At 37.1% G+C, this 18,161-nt stretch overlaps 1 protein-coding gene across 3 annotated transcripts in view; it reads left to right on the top strand.

The window, feature by feature from the left end:
• ZNF682 (zinc finger protein 682) overlaps nucleotides 1-17,752 on the top strand; it is a 36,050-nt gene extending 18,298 nt beyond the window's left edge. For all 3 annotated transcript variants that reach the window (XM_019014843.3, XM_055372286.1, XM_055372285.2), the window contains exon 4: nucleotides 14,882-17,752. In XM_019014843.3, the coding sequence (XP_018870388.2) occupies nucleotides 14,882-16,152 (1,271 nt within the window). In that variant the 3' untranslated portion in view covers nucleotides 16,153-17,752. The remainder of the gene's footprint in view (nucleotides 1-14,881) is intronic.
• Nucleotides 17,753-18,161: the final 409 nt, after the last annotated feature.

Below are 18,161 nucleotides of genomic sequence, written 5' to 3'. Positions count from 1 at the left end.
AGGTGATCCACCCACCTCAGCCTCCCAAAGTGCTGGGATTACAGGCATGAGCCACCACGCCCGGCCTTTAAACTATTTTTTAAGGTTTTTGTTTTGTTTTGTTTTGGTTTTGGTTTTTGTTGTTGTTTGTATTATGTCTGAAATGTGTGAGAGTATTCGTGATAACGGTATTTGGTTCCAAAATCCCAGTAACACCACAAACAGATGTGGTGTGTTTTCTGCTTTATGATTTCTTATGAAGTTTCTTTCTTTTTTTTTTAATAATTTTTTTTTTTTGCGACGGAGTTTCACTCTGTCACCCAGGCTGGAGTGCATGGCGCCATCTTGGCTCACTGCAACCTCTGCCTTCTGGGTTCAAGCAGTTCTCCCACCTAAGCCACCCAAGTAGCTGGTATTACAGGCGTACACCACCATGCCCAGCTACTTTTTGTATTTTAGTAGAGACGGGGTTTCACCATGTTGTCCAGGTTAATTTGTAACTCCTGACCTCAGGTGATCCACCCGCCTCGGTCTCCCAAAGTGCTGGAATTACAGGCGTGAGCCACCGTGCCCAGCCCCTTATGGAATTTTCAAATGTGATTCTACAAAAATTCCTACTCAGTAATTTTGTTACAATGCTAAGCATCTCCCTAAATATAAGAAAATCTAATGTTATTTTATTTCTACATTTTATATTTTTAGTGTGAACTAAAATTGGTAATTTAAACTTTATTTTCCCAGATTCTTCAACTATATTAGTTGAGGTGTGTATACATATACACACAAATATACCCACACATATACGTGTGGGGAACGTGTGGTTACTTTTCACAAATTAAAAGTATATAACTATTTATTATGTAAAGTGTAATGATTTTGTATATGTAAACATTGTGAAGTGATTAATACAGTTAAGTTAATGAATGCATCTGTTACCTCACAGAGTTGTTTTTTTTTTTTTTTTTCTTTTTTGAGACGAGTCTCACTCTGTCACATAGGCTGGAGTGCAGTGGCGCAATCTCGGCTCACTGCAACCTCCGCCTCCCAGGTTCAAGTGATTCTTGTGCCTCAGCCTCCCAAGTAGCTGGGATTACAGGCTGGTCTCAAACCCCTGGCCTCATGTGATCCACCCTCCTTGGCCTCCGAAAGTGCTGGAATTAAGCCACCATGCAGAGTTTTCTTTTGTAGTGAGAACACCAAAGGTCTGCTGTCTTACTAAAATTTAAGCATATGGAGCACGTTTGTCCAACTCATGTCCTGCTGGCTGCATGCAGTCCAGGATGGCTTTGAATGTGGCCAAACACAAATTTGTAAAGTTTCTTTAAACATGAGATTTTTTTAAAGCTAATCAGTTATCATTAGTGTTAGTGTATTTTATGCGTGGCCCAAGACAATTCTTCTTCCACTGTGGCCCAGGGAAGCCAAAAGATTGGATACCCCTGATATAGAGCATTATGATTAACTATAGCCATGATGCTATGCATTAGATCCCCAAAACTTATTCATTTCAGGACTGGAAGTATGTACTCATTGAACATCTTCCCATTTTCCCCACTTCGAGACTGGGTCAACCAGCTTTGTACTCTCTGTTTCTATGAGTTCATCCTTTTTAGATTACCCATAGAGCTGAGGATCATGCATTATTTTTCTTTCTGTGTCTGGCTTATTTCACTTAGCATAATGTCTTCCAGGTCCATCCATGTTGTTGAAATGTTGGCAGGATTTCATGATTTTTTTATGGCTGAATAATACTCTATTGTGTATATATGTCATATTTTCTTTATCCAGTCAGTGTCCACAAACATTCAGGTTGTTTTCATGTCTTGGCAATTGTGAAATGAACATGGAGATGCAAATATTAGAAATACTGATTTTATTTCCTTTGGTTACATACACAGAAGTGGGATTGCTGGATTATGTGGAATTTTTTAAAAATTTAATTTAATTTAATTAATTTATTTTTGAGATGGAGTCTCACCCTGTCACCCAGGCTGGAGTGCAATGGCACAATCTCACTTCATTGCAACCTCTGCCTCCCGAGTTCAAACGATTCTGCTGCCTCAGCTTCCTGAGTAGCTTGGATTACAGATGCCTGTCACCACGCCCAGCTAACTTTTGTATTTTTAGTAGAGACAGGGTTTCTCCATGTTGGCCAGGCTGGTCTCGAACTCCTGACCTCGTGATCCGCCTGCCTCAGCCTCCCACAGTGCTGGTATTACGGGTGTGAGCCACTGTGCTTGGCCTAATTTTATTTTTTTAAAGAACGTCCATACTGGTTTTCATAATGACTCTACCAATTTACAACACACCAACAGTGTACAAGATTTTTTTCTTCACAAATTTGTCAACACTTGTTATCTCTTTTTAAAAATGTTTTTATGCTTAAAATTTCTTTTTTTTTTTTTTTTTAAGAGAAGGGGTCTCACTGTGTTGCTAGGGCTGGCCTTGAACTCCTGGGCTCGAGCAGTCCTCTTACCTCAGATTCCCAAAATGCTGGGATTACGGGCATAAGCCACCATACCCAGCCCTATTCTTTTTGTTTGTATGAATTTGTGGGGTACAAGTGCAACCTTGTTACACTGATAGATTGCATGGTGGTGAAGTCAGTGCTTTTAGGGTATCCATCACCCAAAAAATATAAGTGTCTCTTGATAATAGACATCCTAACAAATGTGAAGTGATATTTTATCATTGTTTTGGTTTGCACCTGCCTGATGACTGGTGATGTTGAGGTCCTTTTCTCATACCTGTTGGCTCTTTGTCTTCACTGGAAAAATACCTATCCATTCAGTCTGTTTTTCAGTTTGGTTCTTATTATCATTCTTATTATTGTTTTTGCCTTTGATTTGTATGAGTTCCTTATATATTCTGGATATTACCTTCTTATCAGGCGTATGGCTTGCAAATATTTTTTTCTATCCTGTAAGTTTCCTTCTTTTATTTTCTTTGCTGTGCAGAAAATTTGCAGTTTGATGCAGTCCCACTTATTTATATTTGCTTTTGTTGCTGTGCTTTTGGTGTCATACCCCAAAAAATAACTGCCAAGAACAGTATCAAATAGGATTTTCCATGTTTGCTGGATTATATAGTAATTCCATTTTTAATATTTTGAGAAACCTTCATAGTATGTTTTTTACAGTAGCTGCATCATTTTTGCCTACCAGTGGCTCAAAAGGCCTCTCAATTTTCCATATCCGTAACAATTTTTTTGGGGGGGTGGTTACAGTTGTTAATGGCTCTCCTAATGGGTTTGAGGTAATATTTTACTGTGATTTTACTTTGTGTTGGTCTAAAAGTTAGCAATCTTGAGCATCCTTTCAAATGCTTATAGGCTATTTATGTAACTTCTTCGGAGAGATGTCAGTTCAATTATTTGTCTGTTTCTTAATCAAGTTACTCACTTTTTGTTGAGTTTTAGACATTGTTTATATATTGTGAAAATTAACTCCTATCAAATATGTGATTTTCAAATATTTCACCCATTTCTTAGGTGACATTTTCACCCCACTAAATTTTTCCTTTGATGTGCAGAAATTTTGAAGTTTGATGTAGTCCCATTTCTCTATTATTTGTTCCTTATGCATTTGATTTCAGAGCTAAGAAAATGACATCAAATTCTTGGCCTTTTGTAACAAGAAATTAGTGCCAAGTCCAATGTCATATTTTCCCCCATATACTTATCTAGGAAGTTTGTTATATTTTTATGTTCAAGTATTTAATCCATTTTAAATACTGTTTTTATATGGTGCATGTAACGGAAGGGCTCAACTTTATATTTTTTCATGTAGATACTCAGTTTTCAACATCATTTGTTGAAAAAACTGTTTTCTTCCCCATTGTGTGGCCATAGCAATCCTATGTAAGGTTATTTGATTATGTACACACATGCTTAATTCTGAGCTATTTTGTTTTATCATCCATTTATTTTTCTTTGTGCTAATACCACATTATTTCTATCTTTATAGCTTTGGGTAATGTGTTATAAAACCAGGAAGTGTAATACCTCTTTGTTGTTCTTTTTAAAGGGTGTTTTGCTAGTTATAGCTCCTAAAAGAATTTGAGAATCTTAAATATATTTCTGCAAAAAAATAAAAATAAAAACTACCATGAAGATTTTGATAGATATTACATTGAATTTGTACGTGGCTGTGCATGTTGACATCTTAACAAAATGAAATTATCTGATCCTTGAGCAAGAATATGTTTGAGTGGGTTTAATTTCCACATTTTTTGGATTTACGGTTTTACTTCTTCTGATTTCTAGTTTCATTCCATTTTGGTCAGAAAATAAACACTGTATGATTTCAGTCTCCTTAAATTTATTAAGACTTGTTATGTGTCCTAACAGAATGCTCTGTGCGTAATTGAGAATATTATGTATTCTGCTGCTTTTAACTGGAACGTTCTGTATATGTCTCTTAGGTCTAATTGGTCTGTAATGTTTTAAGGTTTTTATTTTCTTATTGATCTATCTGATTTTTTTATATTCATGATTGAGAATGAGGCCATGAAGTCTATAATTATTGTGCTGCTGTGTATTTCTTGCTTAACTTCTGTCAATATTTGTTTTATGTATTTGAGAGTGCTATGTGTTATTGTTATATAACTGTTATATAACAGTTGTATGTGTTATAGATTCCCGGTAAATGGATACATTTTGCCATTATATAATACCAATCTTTATCTTTTGTAACAGTTTTTTACTTAAAGTGGATTTTGTCTAACTATGGCCACCCCACCCACTTGAGCTTACTGTTTGCATGGAATATATTTTTGTATCCTGTCACTTTCAGCCTGTTTGTCTCCTTAAAACTAAAATGAGTCCCCTAAAGACGCATATTGTAAGATTTTGGTTTTAACTCATTCAGCTATTTTACTTTTTCAAAGGGTTCAATCTGTTCATATTTAAAATAATACCAGAAAGAAATAAAATTACTAGTTGCGTTTTGTTTTCAATTACGTTCTGTGCTTGTCATAAATACGTTTTCCCTCATTTCCTCTCTTACTGCCTTTGTTTTTGTTTTGTTAATTTTGTAGTGGCATACTTTGATTCCTTTTTCATTTTCTTTTGCATATCTTCTATAGGTATTTTTGTGATCACCTTGAAAAATGAGTTTATGAAACATAACAATATGCTTAAATCTCATCTTTACTTCAGTTGAATATGAAACTATACCTTTTTACATCGTTTGTTATTAGTGTCACGTTATATCATTTTGTATTGCGTATCTATTAACAGATTTATGCAAATTTGTGTTTTGGTTTATTAAATTCTATGGCAAGATTTTCAGTTTTATGCATTATTATTATAGTAGAGAATTGTAGATCTGTGTATATATTTACTTTACCATTTCTTATAGAACTATACACATGGTGACAAAGACTGACAGCTTTTGTTTATCTTATAAAGTCTTTATTTTTTATCCTTATTCTAGAGGTAAATTTTTCCAGGTAAAATTTTCTTTGTTGGCAGTATTATTTTGCTTTTATGACTCAATATTTATAAGTGAAATGTCTTTAATTTGCTGATACCATCTATTACCTCATTAAGTTATCTGTTGTGGCTCTGTAATAATTTTTTTAACTTAGTTATTGTATTCAGTTCCACAATTTTTGTTTTTTTAAAAAATACTTTTAATAGTTTTTTAAATCTCTGTTGATATATCATTTCCTCATGCACTATTTTCTTGATTCTGTTTAGTTGTCTACATTCTATTTTTGCTCATTGAACATGTTTAAAATGATTATTTTGAATTCCCTGTCAGATAATACAAGGATCTTCATTTCTCAAAAATTGATTTCCGAAGAATCATTTTATTCCTTTAAAGGAATATTATTTCCTGTCTTCTCTCTATGCCCTGGGATCTCTGGATGACATTTGGAAATTTATAAAATAAAAATTTATAGACTGGCTCTATAGACTGACTCAGCCCCCCAAGTAGCTGAGGGTACAGGCGAGTGCTACCACGCCTGGCTAATTTTTGTATTCTTTCTAAAGACGGAGTTTCACCATGTTGTCCAGGCTGGTGTTGAACTCCTGAGCTCAAGCGATCCACCTGCCTCAGCTTCCCAAAGTGCTAGGGTTACAGGCATGAGCCACCATGCCCGGCTTAGTTTGTATAATTAAGTTGCCTGCATGTAAAAAGCTTTCTTTGCATTTTCATCTATATTCCTCGACGTTTATCTGAATGATAGCATAATTTATTCCTAATTCATAATCAGTGTTTTATACCGTATTTTACAATATTTATATTGTTCTTACAGTAAAAGATGTAAGTCTTTTGTTTGCTTCTGCAGGCTAGATTACAGCCTTACCATTTTGTGTAAAAAGAAGAGCAACATATTAATAAGTTTCTCTAGTATTATGTAAGTGTTTATTTCTTAAAAATTATTTTCTCAAAGCTTTTTATGAATAATTATAATGGGGTTTCTGTGAAATATTAATGCTCTAACTGTATGCTCTTGATTCAAAAATGTATGCTTTTTATGGATAGCCAGTCATGGTTGAAAATTGTAGCTATCTAGAAGGATTCTTCATCAGTACTCCACTATGTTTATTCAGAATTTTATGGGTTATAGTTTCTTTTAATTTTGCTTTGCAATTTTATATTTATTTGTTACAGTTTTTATAATAGGCCATTTGACATTCATTATATTTTTTAGTTTTTATTCATATATTATAATTTTGTATGACAGTATTCAGCTCTGTACATTTTAAGACAGTGTGAGGCAAAAGTCAGATATGAATCAGCCATATGTTTATTACCAATTTAATTATCTCTGTGTTTGACTGAATAAGTATTACCCATTTTGTTTGTGACTCTTATATTTACATTTTTGTTCATCATCAGTGATGGTTTTATCCTGTTTAGATGAGGAGTCATGAAAATTGTTGTAAATTCAACATCTATTCATTGGTGAATGTATATTTTCTTTTTGTGAGAGAAACACTTGTGATTTGAAGGTAATTTTTGAAAAGCTTTATAACTTTATTTTAGGTGTAATTGTTTACTTTTAATTGTGCAAAATACATAACATAAAATTTAGAATCTTAAATATTTTGTTATACAGTTCTGTTGTGTTGGGTATATTGACATTGTCGTGCAGTGTATCTCCACATGTTTTTATCTTGGGAAACTCAAACTCAACATACATGAAACTACTCATTTTCCCCCTTGACTGACCCTTTACAAACACCTCTCTATTTTGTTTCTGAGTATAACTACTTTAGATGTCTCATATAAATGGATTTATACAATCCTGTCTTTTTATGGCTGGCTTATTTTACTTAGCATCACGCCATCAGATTTATCTTTATCGTACATGTTAGAAGATTTCCTGCTTTTTTTTTTTTTTTTTTTTTTTTTTTGAGATGGAGTCTCGCTCTGCTGCCAGGCTGGAATGCAGTGGCGCAATCTCGGCTCACTGCAACCTCCGCCTCCCAGGTTCAAGCGATTCCCCTGCCTCAGCCTCCCAAGTAGCTGGGACTACAGGCACGTGCCACCACGCCTGGCTAATTTTTTTTTTTTTGTATTCTGGTAGAGACGAGGTTTCACCATGTTGGCCAGGATGGTCTGGATCTCCTAACTTCATGATCCGCCCACCTGGGCCTCCGAAAGTGCTGGGATTACAGGCATGAGCCTACATGCCTGACCCAATTTTCTGCTTTTTAAAAGCTGAGTATTATTCCATTATTTGTATATTATAAATTGTATTTTTCTATTCATTTGGTGAGAGAAGTTTGGGTTTCTTTCACCTATTGATTTTTGTGAATAATGCTACAATTAATATGGGTGTGCAAGTAACTATTTGACCATATACATGAAAGATAATATCTGTGCTACATTCTTTTTCATTGGTCTAATTGTCTGCCTTTATGCTAGTACTAAACTGCATTTATTACTGTAGTTTTGTCATGTGTTTTGAAATCAGGAAGTGTGATGCTTCCAACACCTTTCTTTATTTTAAAGATTATTTAGCTCTTCATGGTCTCTTGAGATTTTATTTGATTTGGGCATTGCTTTTTTATTCCTGCAAAAAATGAAATTGGGAATTTGAAGGGGATTGCATTGAATCTGAACATTACTTTGGGCACTGTAAAGATGTTGTACAGTATTAATTCTTCCAATCCTTGAACACGAGCATGCTTAAGAATGTGTTTAATTTCCATATATTTGTGGATTTTTTTCTATTACTAATTTTTAGTTTCATTCCATTTTGGTCATAATAATAGTCTATAAGATTTCCATTTTTAAAAGTTTGCTAGGCCAGGCGTGGTGGCTCACACCTGCAATCCCAGCACTTTGGGAGGCCGATGCAGGTGGATCACCTGAAGTCAGGAGTTTGAGACCAGCCTGACCAACATGGAGAGACCCCATCTCTACTAAAAATACAAAATTAGCTGGATGTGATGGCACATGCCTGTAATCCCAGCTACTAGGGAGGCTGAGGCAGGAGAATCGCTTGAACCCAAGAGATGGAGGTTGTGGTGAGCCAAGATCGTGCCACTGCACTCCAGCCTGGGCAACAAGAGCAAAACTCAGTCTCAAAATTAAAAAAAAAAAAGTTTGCTAAGAATGGCTTTGTGCCCTAACAAGTGGTATATCCAAGAGAATGTGTTATGAGCTATGGAGAAGACTGTGTATTCTGCTGTTGTGTGGAGTGTTTGCTATATGTCCGTTAGGTGTAATTTTTAGAGTGCTTTGAAGTCCTCTGTTTTTATATTTAACATTCTACCTTGCTTTATAACTTATTACTGAAAGTGGGATATTGAAATATCTTACTATTATATTGCTGTGTATTTCTTCAATTTTGTTAATGTTTACTTTATATATTTGGGAACCCTGATGATAATATATATGTTATAGTTTTCTATAACATATACAAATTAATCTTTTTATTATTATATAATGTCCTTCTTTGTCTCTTGTGAGAATTTTGACTACAGTATATTTTATAACAGGGTTTGACCTAAAATGTATTTTGCCTTATGTAATTTTGACCTAGTTTCTTCTCATTTGGTTGACATTCTAATAGAATGACTTGTACCATTCTTCTTTTAGTCTATTGTCTTCTTCAGATTGAAAGTGAGTATCTTGTAAAAAGAATGTAGTTGAATCTTGTTTTTACACCAGTTTATGTCTTTCGATTGGGAAGTTTATTCCATGAACCATGAATATTTAGTTTTCTGATAGAGAAGGGGTTACTATTGCCATTTTATTGATTGTTTTGATTTTTGTTGCTGTTTGTCCTTCTTTTTCTCCCTTTTTATCTCATTTTTTCATGTTTCTTGGCTGCTTTTATGTCTTTTGAGAAATGACCATGTCCTTTGACCACTTTTTAATGAATTATTTCTGTTTTTCTTATTGATTTAAATTTCTTTTTTTTTTTTTTTTTTGAGACGGAGTCTTGCTCTGTCGCCCAGGCTGGAGTGCAGTGGCACGATTTCGGTTCACTGCAAGCTCCGCCTCCCGGGTTCGTGCCATTCTCCTGCCTCAGCCTCCCGAGTAGCTGAGACTACAGGCGCCCGCCACCATGCCCCACTAATTTTTTGTATTTTTTAGTAGAAACGGGGTTTCACCGTGTTAGCCAGGATGGTCTTGATCTCCTGACCTCGTGATCCACCCGCCTCGGCCTCCCAAAGTACTGGGATTACAGGCGTGAGCCACCACGCCTGGCTTGATTTAAATTTATTATAGATTGTGAACATTAGTCCCTTGTCAGGTGCGTAGTCTACAAATACTTTTTCCCAATAGGTTGTCTGTTTAGTCTATTGATAGTTTGTCATTTTTGATTGTGCTTATTGGATCCTTTTTTTTCTTTGTTAACTTAGCTAGTGATATAGTGATCTTGTTTATCTTTCAGAAAAAATTATTTTTTTTATTATTTGAATGGTTTTCTTGGTTTCAATATTATTTTGTTCTGCTCTGATTTGAATTATTTCTTTTCTTCTTCTAGCTTTGGATTTACTTTGTTCTCGTTTTTCTCATTTCTTTATGCATGGTATCAGGTTGTTAACTTGAGATCTATCTTCTTGATATAAAAGTTTAGCACTATAAACCCTCCTAACACTGCTTTTGCCACATTCCAAGGTTTTGTTACATTTTGTCACTGTTTTTTTTTTATTTTGAGATGGAGTCTCACTCTGTCACCCAGGCTGGAGTGCAGTGGCGCAATCTCCGCTCACTGCAACCTCTGCCTCCTGGGTTCAAGTGATTCTCCTGCCTCACTCTCCCAGGTAGCTAGGATTACAGGCGCCTGCCACCACGCCCGGCTAATTTCTTGTATTTTTAGTAGACACGGGGTTTCACTGTGTTGGCCAGGCTGGTCTTGAACCTCTGATCTCGTGATCCGCCTGCCTCGGCCTCCCAAAGTGCTGGGATTACAGACGTGAGCCACCGCGCCTGGCCTCGTCACCATTTTTATTTGTTTCAAATAAGTTTCTGATTTCTGCCTTAATTTCATTGTTTACCCAAAAGTCATTCAGGAACAAGTTTAATTTTCTGTATTTGTGTAGTTTTGAGGGTTCCTCTTGCTATTGATTTTTGAGTTTATTACACTCTGTTTCAAGAAGATGATTTCAATTTTTCTGAATTTTTGAAATCTGTTTTGACTGAGCATGTCGTCAATCTTAAAAGTATATTCTGTGTGCAGATGAGAATGTATGTGTGTCTTCATTAGATGAATTATTCTGTAGATGTCTATGGTCAAGTGCTGAGTTTAAGTCCAGAATTTCTTTGTTAGTTTTCTGCCTTGATGATGTGTAATGCTATCTGTAAGGTGTTGTCTTCCGCTATTATTGTGTGGCTGGCTAAGTCTTTTTTTTAGGTCCAGTAATAATTGCTTTATAAACATGGGTGTGCCAATGTTGAGTGCATACATATTTAGGGTAATTAAATATCGTTGATTTATCTATTTATTTATTGAATCCTTTATTATTATGTAATGTATTTGTCTTTTTTACTGTTGTTGGTTTAAAATCTGTTTTATTAATACAAGAATAGTGACCACTGCATTTTTTTGTTTGTTTTTTTCCCATTTGTGTGATAGATGTTACTTTTTCCCTTTACTTTGAGTTTATGGGTGTCATTATACGTGAGATGAGTTTTTCAAAGCCAGCAGGAGGTTAAGTCTTGGTTTTTTTTAAATCTGATTGGCCACTTTGTGTCTTTTTTTTTAATTAAAAAATTTTTTTTTTCTTTTTTGAGAGAGAGTCTCGCTCTGTTGGCAGGCTGGAGTGAAGTGGCACGATCTCGGCTTACTGCAACCTCTGCCTCCTGGATTCAAGCAATTCTCCTGCCTCAGCCTCCCTAGTAGCTGGGACTACACGTGCAGACCACCACGTCCAGCTAATTTTTGTATTTTTATTGGAGACAGGGTTTCACCATGTTGGCCAGGATGGTCTCGATCTCTTGACCTCGTGATCTGCCCACCTCAGTCTCCCAAAGTGCTAGGATTACAGGGGTGAGCCACCGCACTGGCCAGTTTTTTAAATTTTTTAATATATTTTTTGAGACAGAGTCTCGATCTGTCACCCAGGCTGGAGTGTAGGCGTGATATCAGCTTACTGAAACCTCTGACTCCCAGGTTCAAGTGATTCTCCTGCCTCAGCCTCCCGAGTACCTGGGACTACAGGCATGTGCCACCACTCCTGGCTAATTTTTGTGTTTTAGTAGAGACGGGGTTTCGCCACGTTGGCCGGGCTGGTCTCAAACTCCTGACCTCAGGTGATCCACCTGCCTCAGCCTCCCAAAGCGCTGGGATTACAAGCATGAGCCACTGTGCCTGGCCACCACTTTGTGTCTTTTAAGTGGAGCATTTAGACTGCTGTGTTCAAGGTTAATATTGATATCTTAGTTTTTGTTCCCTTCATGCACTCTGTAGTCTTGATTGTACAGTTGCTTTGTAGGGTCTGTGGGCTATGTACTTATGTGTGTTTTTGTGGTAGTAGGTATCATTCTTCCATTTCCATATTTGGAACACTCTTAAGCACCTTGTGATGCCAGTCTAGTGGTAGTTAATTCACCTAGTGGTTGCTTGTCTGAGAAATATTTTATTCCTCCTTTGCTTATGAAACTTAGTTTGCTGGAACATAAAATTCCTGATTGGAATTTCTTTCTTTTTTTTTTTTTTTAATCTCTTTTTTTGTTGTTGTTGAGATGGAGTCTCGCTCTGTGGCCCAGCCTGGAGTGCAGTGGTGCAATCTCAGCTCACTGCAACCTCCGCCTCCAGGGCTCAAGCAATTCTCGTGCCTCAGCCTCCCGAGTAGCTAGGACTACAGGTGCACGCTACCATGCCAGGCTAATGTTTTGTATTTAATAGAGGCAGGCTTTCACCATGATGCCCAGGGTGGTCTTGAACTCCTGAACTCAGGTGATCTGCCCACCTTGGCCTTCCAAAATGCTCGGATTACAGGCGTGAGCCACTGCACCCGGCCTCTTTCTTTAAAAATGTTAAAAACAGGCCCCTAATATCTTCCAGATTGTAAGGTTTCTGTGGGGAGGTCCACTGTTTGATAGAATTCATTTTTTAGGTAATATGGCCCTTTTCTCTAGTTGCCTTTTATTTTTTTATTTCATGTTGACCTTGGAAAGTCTGAATACTATGTGCCTTGAGGATGGTTGTCTTGTATAGTATCTCAAAGGAGTTCCTTGAATTTCTTGTATCTCTGTGTCAACCTCTCTAGCAAGATGGGAAAATTTTTCGTAGATTATATCCTTAAGTATGTTTTCCAAGTTGGTTACTTTTTTTCCTTCTCTCTCAGGAATACTAATGAGTCATAAGTTTGAACCCTTTACATAATTCCATATTTCTCAGAAGCTTTGTTTGTTTGTAGTGAATTCTTTTTTCTTTACTATCTTCTGACTGGGTTGATATAAAGGAGCAGTCTCTGAGCTCTGAAATACTTTCATCTGCTTAGTCTATTCTGTTTTTAAGGCTTTCAATTGTATTTTGAAAGTCCTGTAGTAAAATTTTCAATTTTTAAAGTTGTGTTTGGTTCTTTCAAAGGAACTAGTGAGATCCTTTTGAGGTAACGAAACACTCTGGCTTTCTGTATTGCCAGCTTTCTTTTGCTTTCTCACCTGAGGGAGCTGGTGCTTCTTTTCCTTTTGAATTTTCTGTCATTTGGATGGGGTGTTAAAATTTTTTTGTTTCTTTTTTTTCCTTGAGGGTTTGGCTGTGGTGTATGTTGTGTATAATCAATTGGTGTCATTTAAGGTTGTTTTCAGAGGTCAGAGGCTCTGTCTAGGTCCCTTGGTCGTAGATAAGTTCCTGCAGTGGATTTCATAGAGTGCTTCATGTTGAAGCAATGTATTCTTGTTTGGTGGTGTAATTCAGGCTGCAGTCCAAGTAGATGGCACTTAAGAGTGCTCTGGGGAGGGAAGATAGTGTGTGAGAGATTATTTTCTTTCCAAATTTATTTTGGGGCCTTGGTGATATTCCCTTCGACTGCTGGCACTGCACCCAATTCCTTTGCTCCAAGGAGGGCTTTGGTGGTCTGTGCTTACCCTTCCTTAGGGACAGTTCACACTTTTAGGTCACCAGGAGACCCATATTTATCAGGGGTCCTGCTGTTCTCCTTTGCTTGCAAAAGTAAGGATGGGTTATGGAATGTGTCTGTGAGTAGTCTGGTGATGCCGTGGCTCGAGGATGGAACACCAGGCAGGGCAATTGCACCATGGGTTTGCAGTATTGCACCTGCAGCCCAGGATTTTTAGTCCAGCAGGTAGCTGTGGGGCCCACCCAGCTTGTGGTCCCCCAACTCAGCAGGTCTGTCTCCAGTGTCTTCCCTGGGAGCAGGCTGAATTGGCTAGGCTTGTCCCAAGCCATCTGCATTGAAATTGCTGAGTTCTTCCAGATGTTCTATGCTGCTAGGCTTCCTGGGATGGAAACCATGACTGGTCATCTGGCCACACCCTTCCCAGTTTATTCATGTGAATGAAGGGGAACTCAGCTCACATGCTGGCTCATGATCCCATGCCACACTCTTCTCTGTGTGCTGACAGTGTGGGCTTCTACCCCACTTAAGCTCAGACCACATATATCAGCTTGATATTATCAGGCAGTGTGCTGAAGACCTGGGCAGTTGGCACTGGGCCCATGGATTTGTCCTCTGGCCCTTTGGGGTCAAGCACCATCTGTGATATAAGTGGATGCCGTGCTGTGGGCACCCTTCTGCAGGACCAGCCAGGTAGGTCATCTTGGACGGTGCCAGCAGGCAAAGTGGTGCATGGATCAGATTCACCTCAGTCCCATGATAGCTACAACCCTACTCTCTCTCAGCCTGGCAGACAGCAGCAGATGGATCCCCTCAGTGCAAGATGCAGAGCTTCGGAGGATGGGCACCTATGGTCAGCTACAGCTGCATAGCACAGTGAAAACTGCAGATTTCCACAAGAGTTTAAGCTGTGCCTCTGCCTATTCTCCAGGTGGCTCCCCCTGCCAGTTCACAGACGTATAGGGATCATATGAGAGTCTATAATCAGGAGCTCAGACTAGATTTAGCTGGGAAATGCCTTTCAAGGAGAAGGAACCAAAGTGAGAATCTCAGAGGTCCATGGCTAGACTGTGTTGCCATGGGGTTTCTTCACATATCCCTTCCATAAGACTGGTCTGGATCTACGAGCCAGTCCTGGTGCCCAGTGACTTTGAGCAAGCTTCCCATCTTCCTCATCAACCACAGTGTCTGCATTACCTCTGAATTAAGCTTTTTCTCAAAAGATCTGTTTAAAGTATGATGTTTTACTCAACATTTTGTTTTCTCTCCTTGGAGTGAGGGTTTCCCAGCTGCATCTAGTAAGTCATCCTGTCCTTTTCTTAATTTTCTATATTAGATTTGTAAAGTATATGTATCTGAGTCTGAAAATAACAAGTGGGATATTCTGTTAATTTCATATTTCAGCTATGTCTTCTCATTACACTGAAGACCTTTTGCCAGAACAGGGCATGCAAGATTCATTCCAAAAAGTGATACTGAGAAGATATGGAAGCTGTGGACTTGAGGATTTACACTTAAGGAAAGATGGGGAAAATGTGGGTGAGTGTAAGGATCAAAAAGAAATTTATAATGGACTTAACCAATGTTTGTCAACTCTACCTAGCAAAATTTTCCCATATAATAAATGTGTGAAAGTCTTTAGTAGATCATCAAATCTAAATAGAGAAAACAGAAGACATACTACAGAGAAACTTTTCAAATGTATGCAATGTGGCAAAGTCTTTAAATCTCACTCAGGCCTTTCTTATCATAAGATAATTCACACTGAAGAGAAACTCTGCATATGTGAGGAATGTGGCAAAACCTTTAAGTGGTTCTCATACCTTACTAAACATAAGAGAATTCACACTGGAGAGAAACCATACAAATGTGAAGAATGTGGCAAAGCTTTTAACTGGTGCTCGAGTCTTACTAAACATAAGAGAATCCATACTGGTGAGAAACCCTACAAATGTGAAGAATGTGGAAAAGCCTTTCACTGGTGTTCACCCTTTGTTAGACATAAGAAAATTCATACTGGAGAAAAACCCTATACATGTGAAGACTGTGGCAGAGCGTTTAACCGGCACTCACATCTCACCAAACATAAGACAATTCACACTGGAAAGAAACCCTACAAATGTAAAGAATGTGGGAAAGCCTTTAACCACTGCTCACTACTTACTATACATGAGAGAACCCATACGGGAGAGAAACCCTATAAATGTGAAGAATGTGGCAAAGCTTTTAACTCATCATCAATTCTTACTGAACATAAGGTAATTCATAGCGGAGAGAAACCCTACAAATGTGAAAAATGTGACAAAGTCTTTAAGAGGTTCTCATACCTTACTAAACACAAGAGAATTCACACTGGAGAGAAACCCTACAAATGTGAAGAATGTGGCAAAGCTTTTAACTGGTCCTCAATCCTTACTGAACATAAGAGAATTCATACTGGAGAGAAACCCTACAACTGTGAAGAATGTGGAAAAGCCTTTAATCGGTGCTCACACCTTACTAGACATAAGAAAATTCATACTGCCGTCAAACGCTATAAATGTGAAGAATGTGGCAAAGCTTTTAAACGGTGCTCACATCTTAATGAACATAAGAGAGTTGAAAGAGGAGATAAATCCTGCAAGTATAAAAAATGTGGGGAAGCTTTTAATCACTGCTCAAACCTTACTACGTAAGAATTTTTACTAAAGAGAAATCCTACAAATGTAAAGAATGTGGCAAAGTCCATAAATCTTGCTCAAGCCATTGAAATCACAAGATAATTCATACTGGAGAGAAACACTACAAATGTGAAGAATGTGGGGAAAGTCTTCAAGCATTGCTCACAGCTTATTGCACAGAAGAAAATTCATGCTGAGAAAAACTCTGATTTTAAAGAATGTGGCAAAGCATTTAATAACTACTATGAACTTACTCATCAGAGGTTTTGTGCTAGATAAAAGCAATATAAGTGTAATGATACACATTACATTTATCTGTGGAAAGATGTCACTAAATAAAAGCCTTAGAGTACACAAGGTGTAATGATAGTGATACATTACATTTGTACATGGAAAGACTTCAAAAATATAAGCCTTAGAGTACACAAGAGTTTTTATACTGAAGAAAAACATTACAAATATAAAGATTGGTGCAATACTTTTACTTATGTTACAGATTTTGTTGTACATAGGAGAATTTATACTGAAAGGTAACCCTCTAACAGTTGCTCAAATTTTATTCCATTTTAGAGAATTTACATTGGAAAGAAACCCTACAACTGTAATGAATATGAAAAAATTTGTTTAAAAAGTACACCTTAGAAAACGCTAGTTTAAGGCCGGGCGCGGTGGCTCACGCTTATAATCCCAGCACTTTGGGAGGCCGAGGCAGGCGGATCACGAGGTCAGGAGATCAAGACCACGATGAAACCCTGTCTACTAAAAATACAAAAAATTAGCCGGGCATGTTGTCCGGCGCCTGTAGTCCCAGCTACTCAGAGAGGCTGAGGCAGGAGAATGACGTGAACCCGAGAGGCGGAGCTTGCAGTGAGCCGAGATCGCGCCACTGCACTCCAACCTGGGCGACAGAGACTCTGTCTCAAAAAAAAAAAAAAAAAAAAGAAAGAAAACGCTAGTTTATATGAAAGCATTTAACAGATGCAGTAAATATAAAAAATTAATAAAAAATTAAGTCTAAATGAACATCAGAAGATTCACAGTAGAAACCACTAAGATGCTAACACTTTCAATGTTATTCTAAATCGGGGCATTGATTATAAAGAGTAATTCAAGGTTAACATAATTTAGTTAGCCTAAACAGGAATAGGAGATTAATATTTTGAGACAAACAATTATATTCAAAGTACACTGTTTTTGCATTGAAAGAATTTTAGATTTTTACAAAGGCAAATTTTGATGTAATTGAACTCTCAAATTACTTGATGCTGTGTCTTTATTCCTAGTGTCTGTATGAAAGCATGTGGTCAATTTCTGCTGCTCGGGGTTTGAGAAGTTCTATATTAGGATGTCATTTATATACTTTTCAACAGAAGATTGAGGACACTGAAATATGAGGTGTGTGAAGAAAGTACACAGAGAAACTTGTGGTTGACTTATAAAACTTGTAAGTGCTGCATGAGATAGATGTTCAGAGTAATAGTCTTGTGCATTATTCAAATTTTAGTAAATTGTTTTACCAATTGCACATTAGATAGTATAGTGGATTTTGTAATGCTTTTCTTAGACTGTGAACTTAATTTGTTTCAATAAAACAAAATTATTTTTAATGTGTTAAGACAGTTGTGCATTGAATTAGGTGTTATCCTGCCACCAACATTGACCTATTTTACCTTACTCAAGTCTCTAGGTAACAGACGGTAACAACATACTATTCAGTAATATAGTGGAATGGCATCTCTAGTGATTCTTATCCTTAGTGACTTTAAACTTCAAATACGTTGGAGAATATTTTTTCCATAGGTTACATTTTTATTATTTTTCTTCTAATTATAGAGTCATTAAGATGGTTATTATGAAAATTACACAGGCATATAATCAAAAGCCATATATTTCTGAATCTTAAGTGAGTATGTAGAAGATGTTATCTCACATTTTTCTTTGAACATGCAAACTCTGTGGCCTTCCCAGACACACATAGACTCTTTAAGTTTTCACTTACATGAAAGTTTAATATACAAATATGT

This window comes from Gorilla gorilla, chromosome 20, assembly GCF_029281585.2.
Source record: "Gorilla gorilla gorilla isolate KB3781 chromosome 20, NHGRI_mGorGor1-v2.1_pri, whole genome shotgun sequence".
NCBI lineage: Eukaryota > Metazoa > Chordata > Mammalia > Primates > Hominidae > Gorilla > Gorilla gorilla.
Note: the sequence above shows the minus strand (reverse complement) of the source record. Positions and strands in the feature narration are given on the sequence as shown.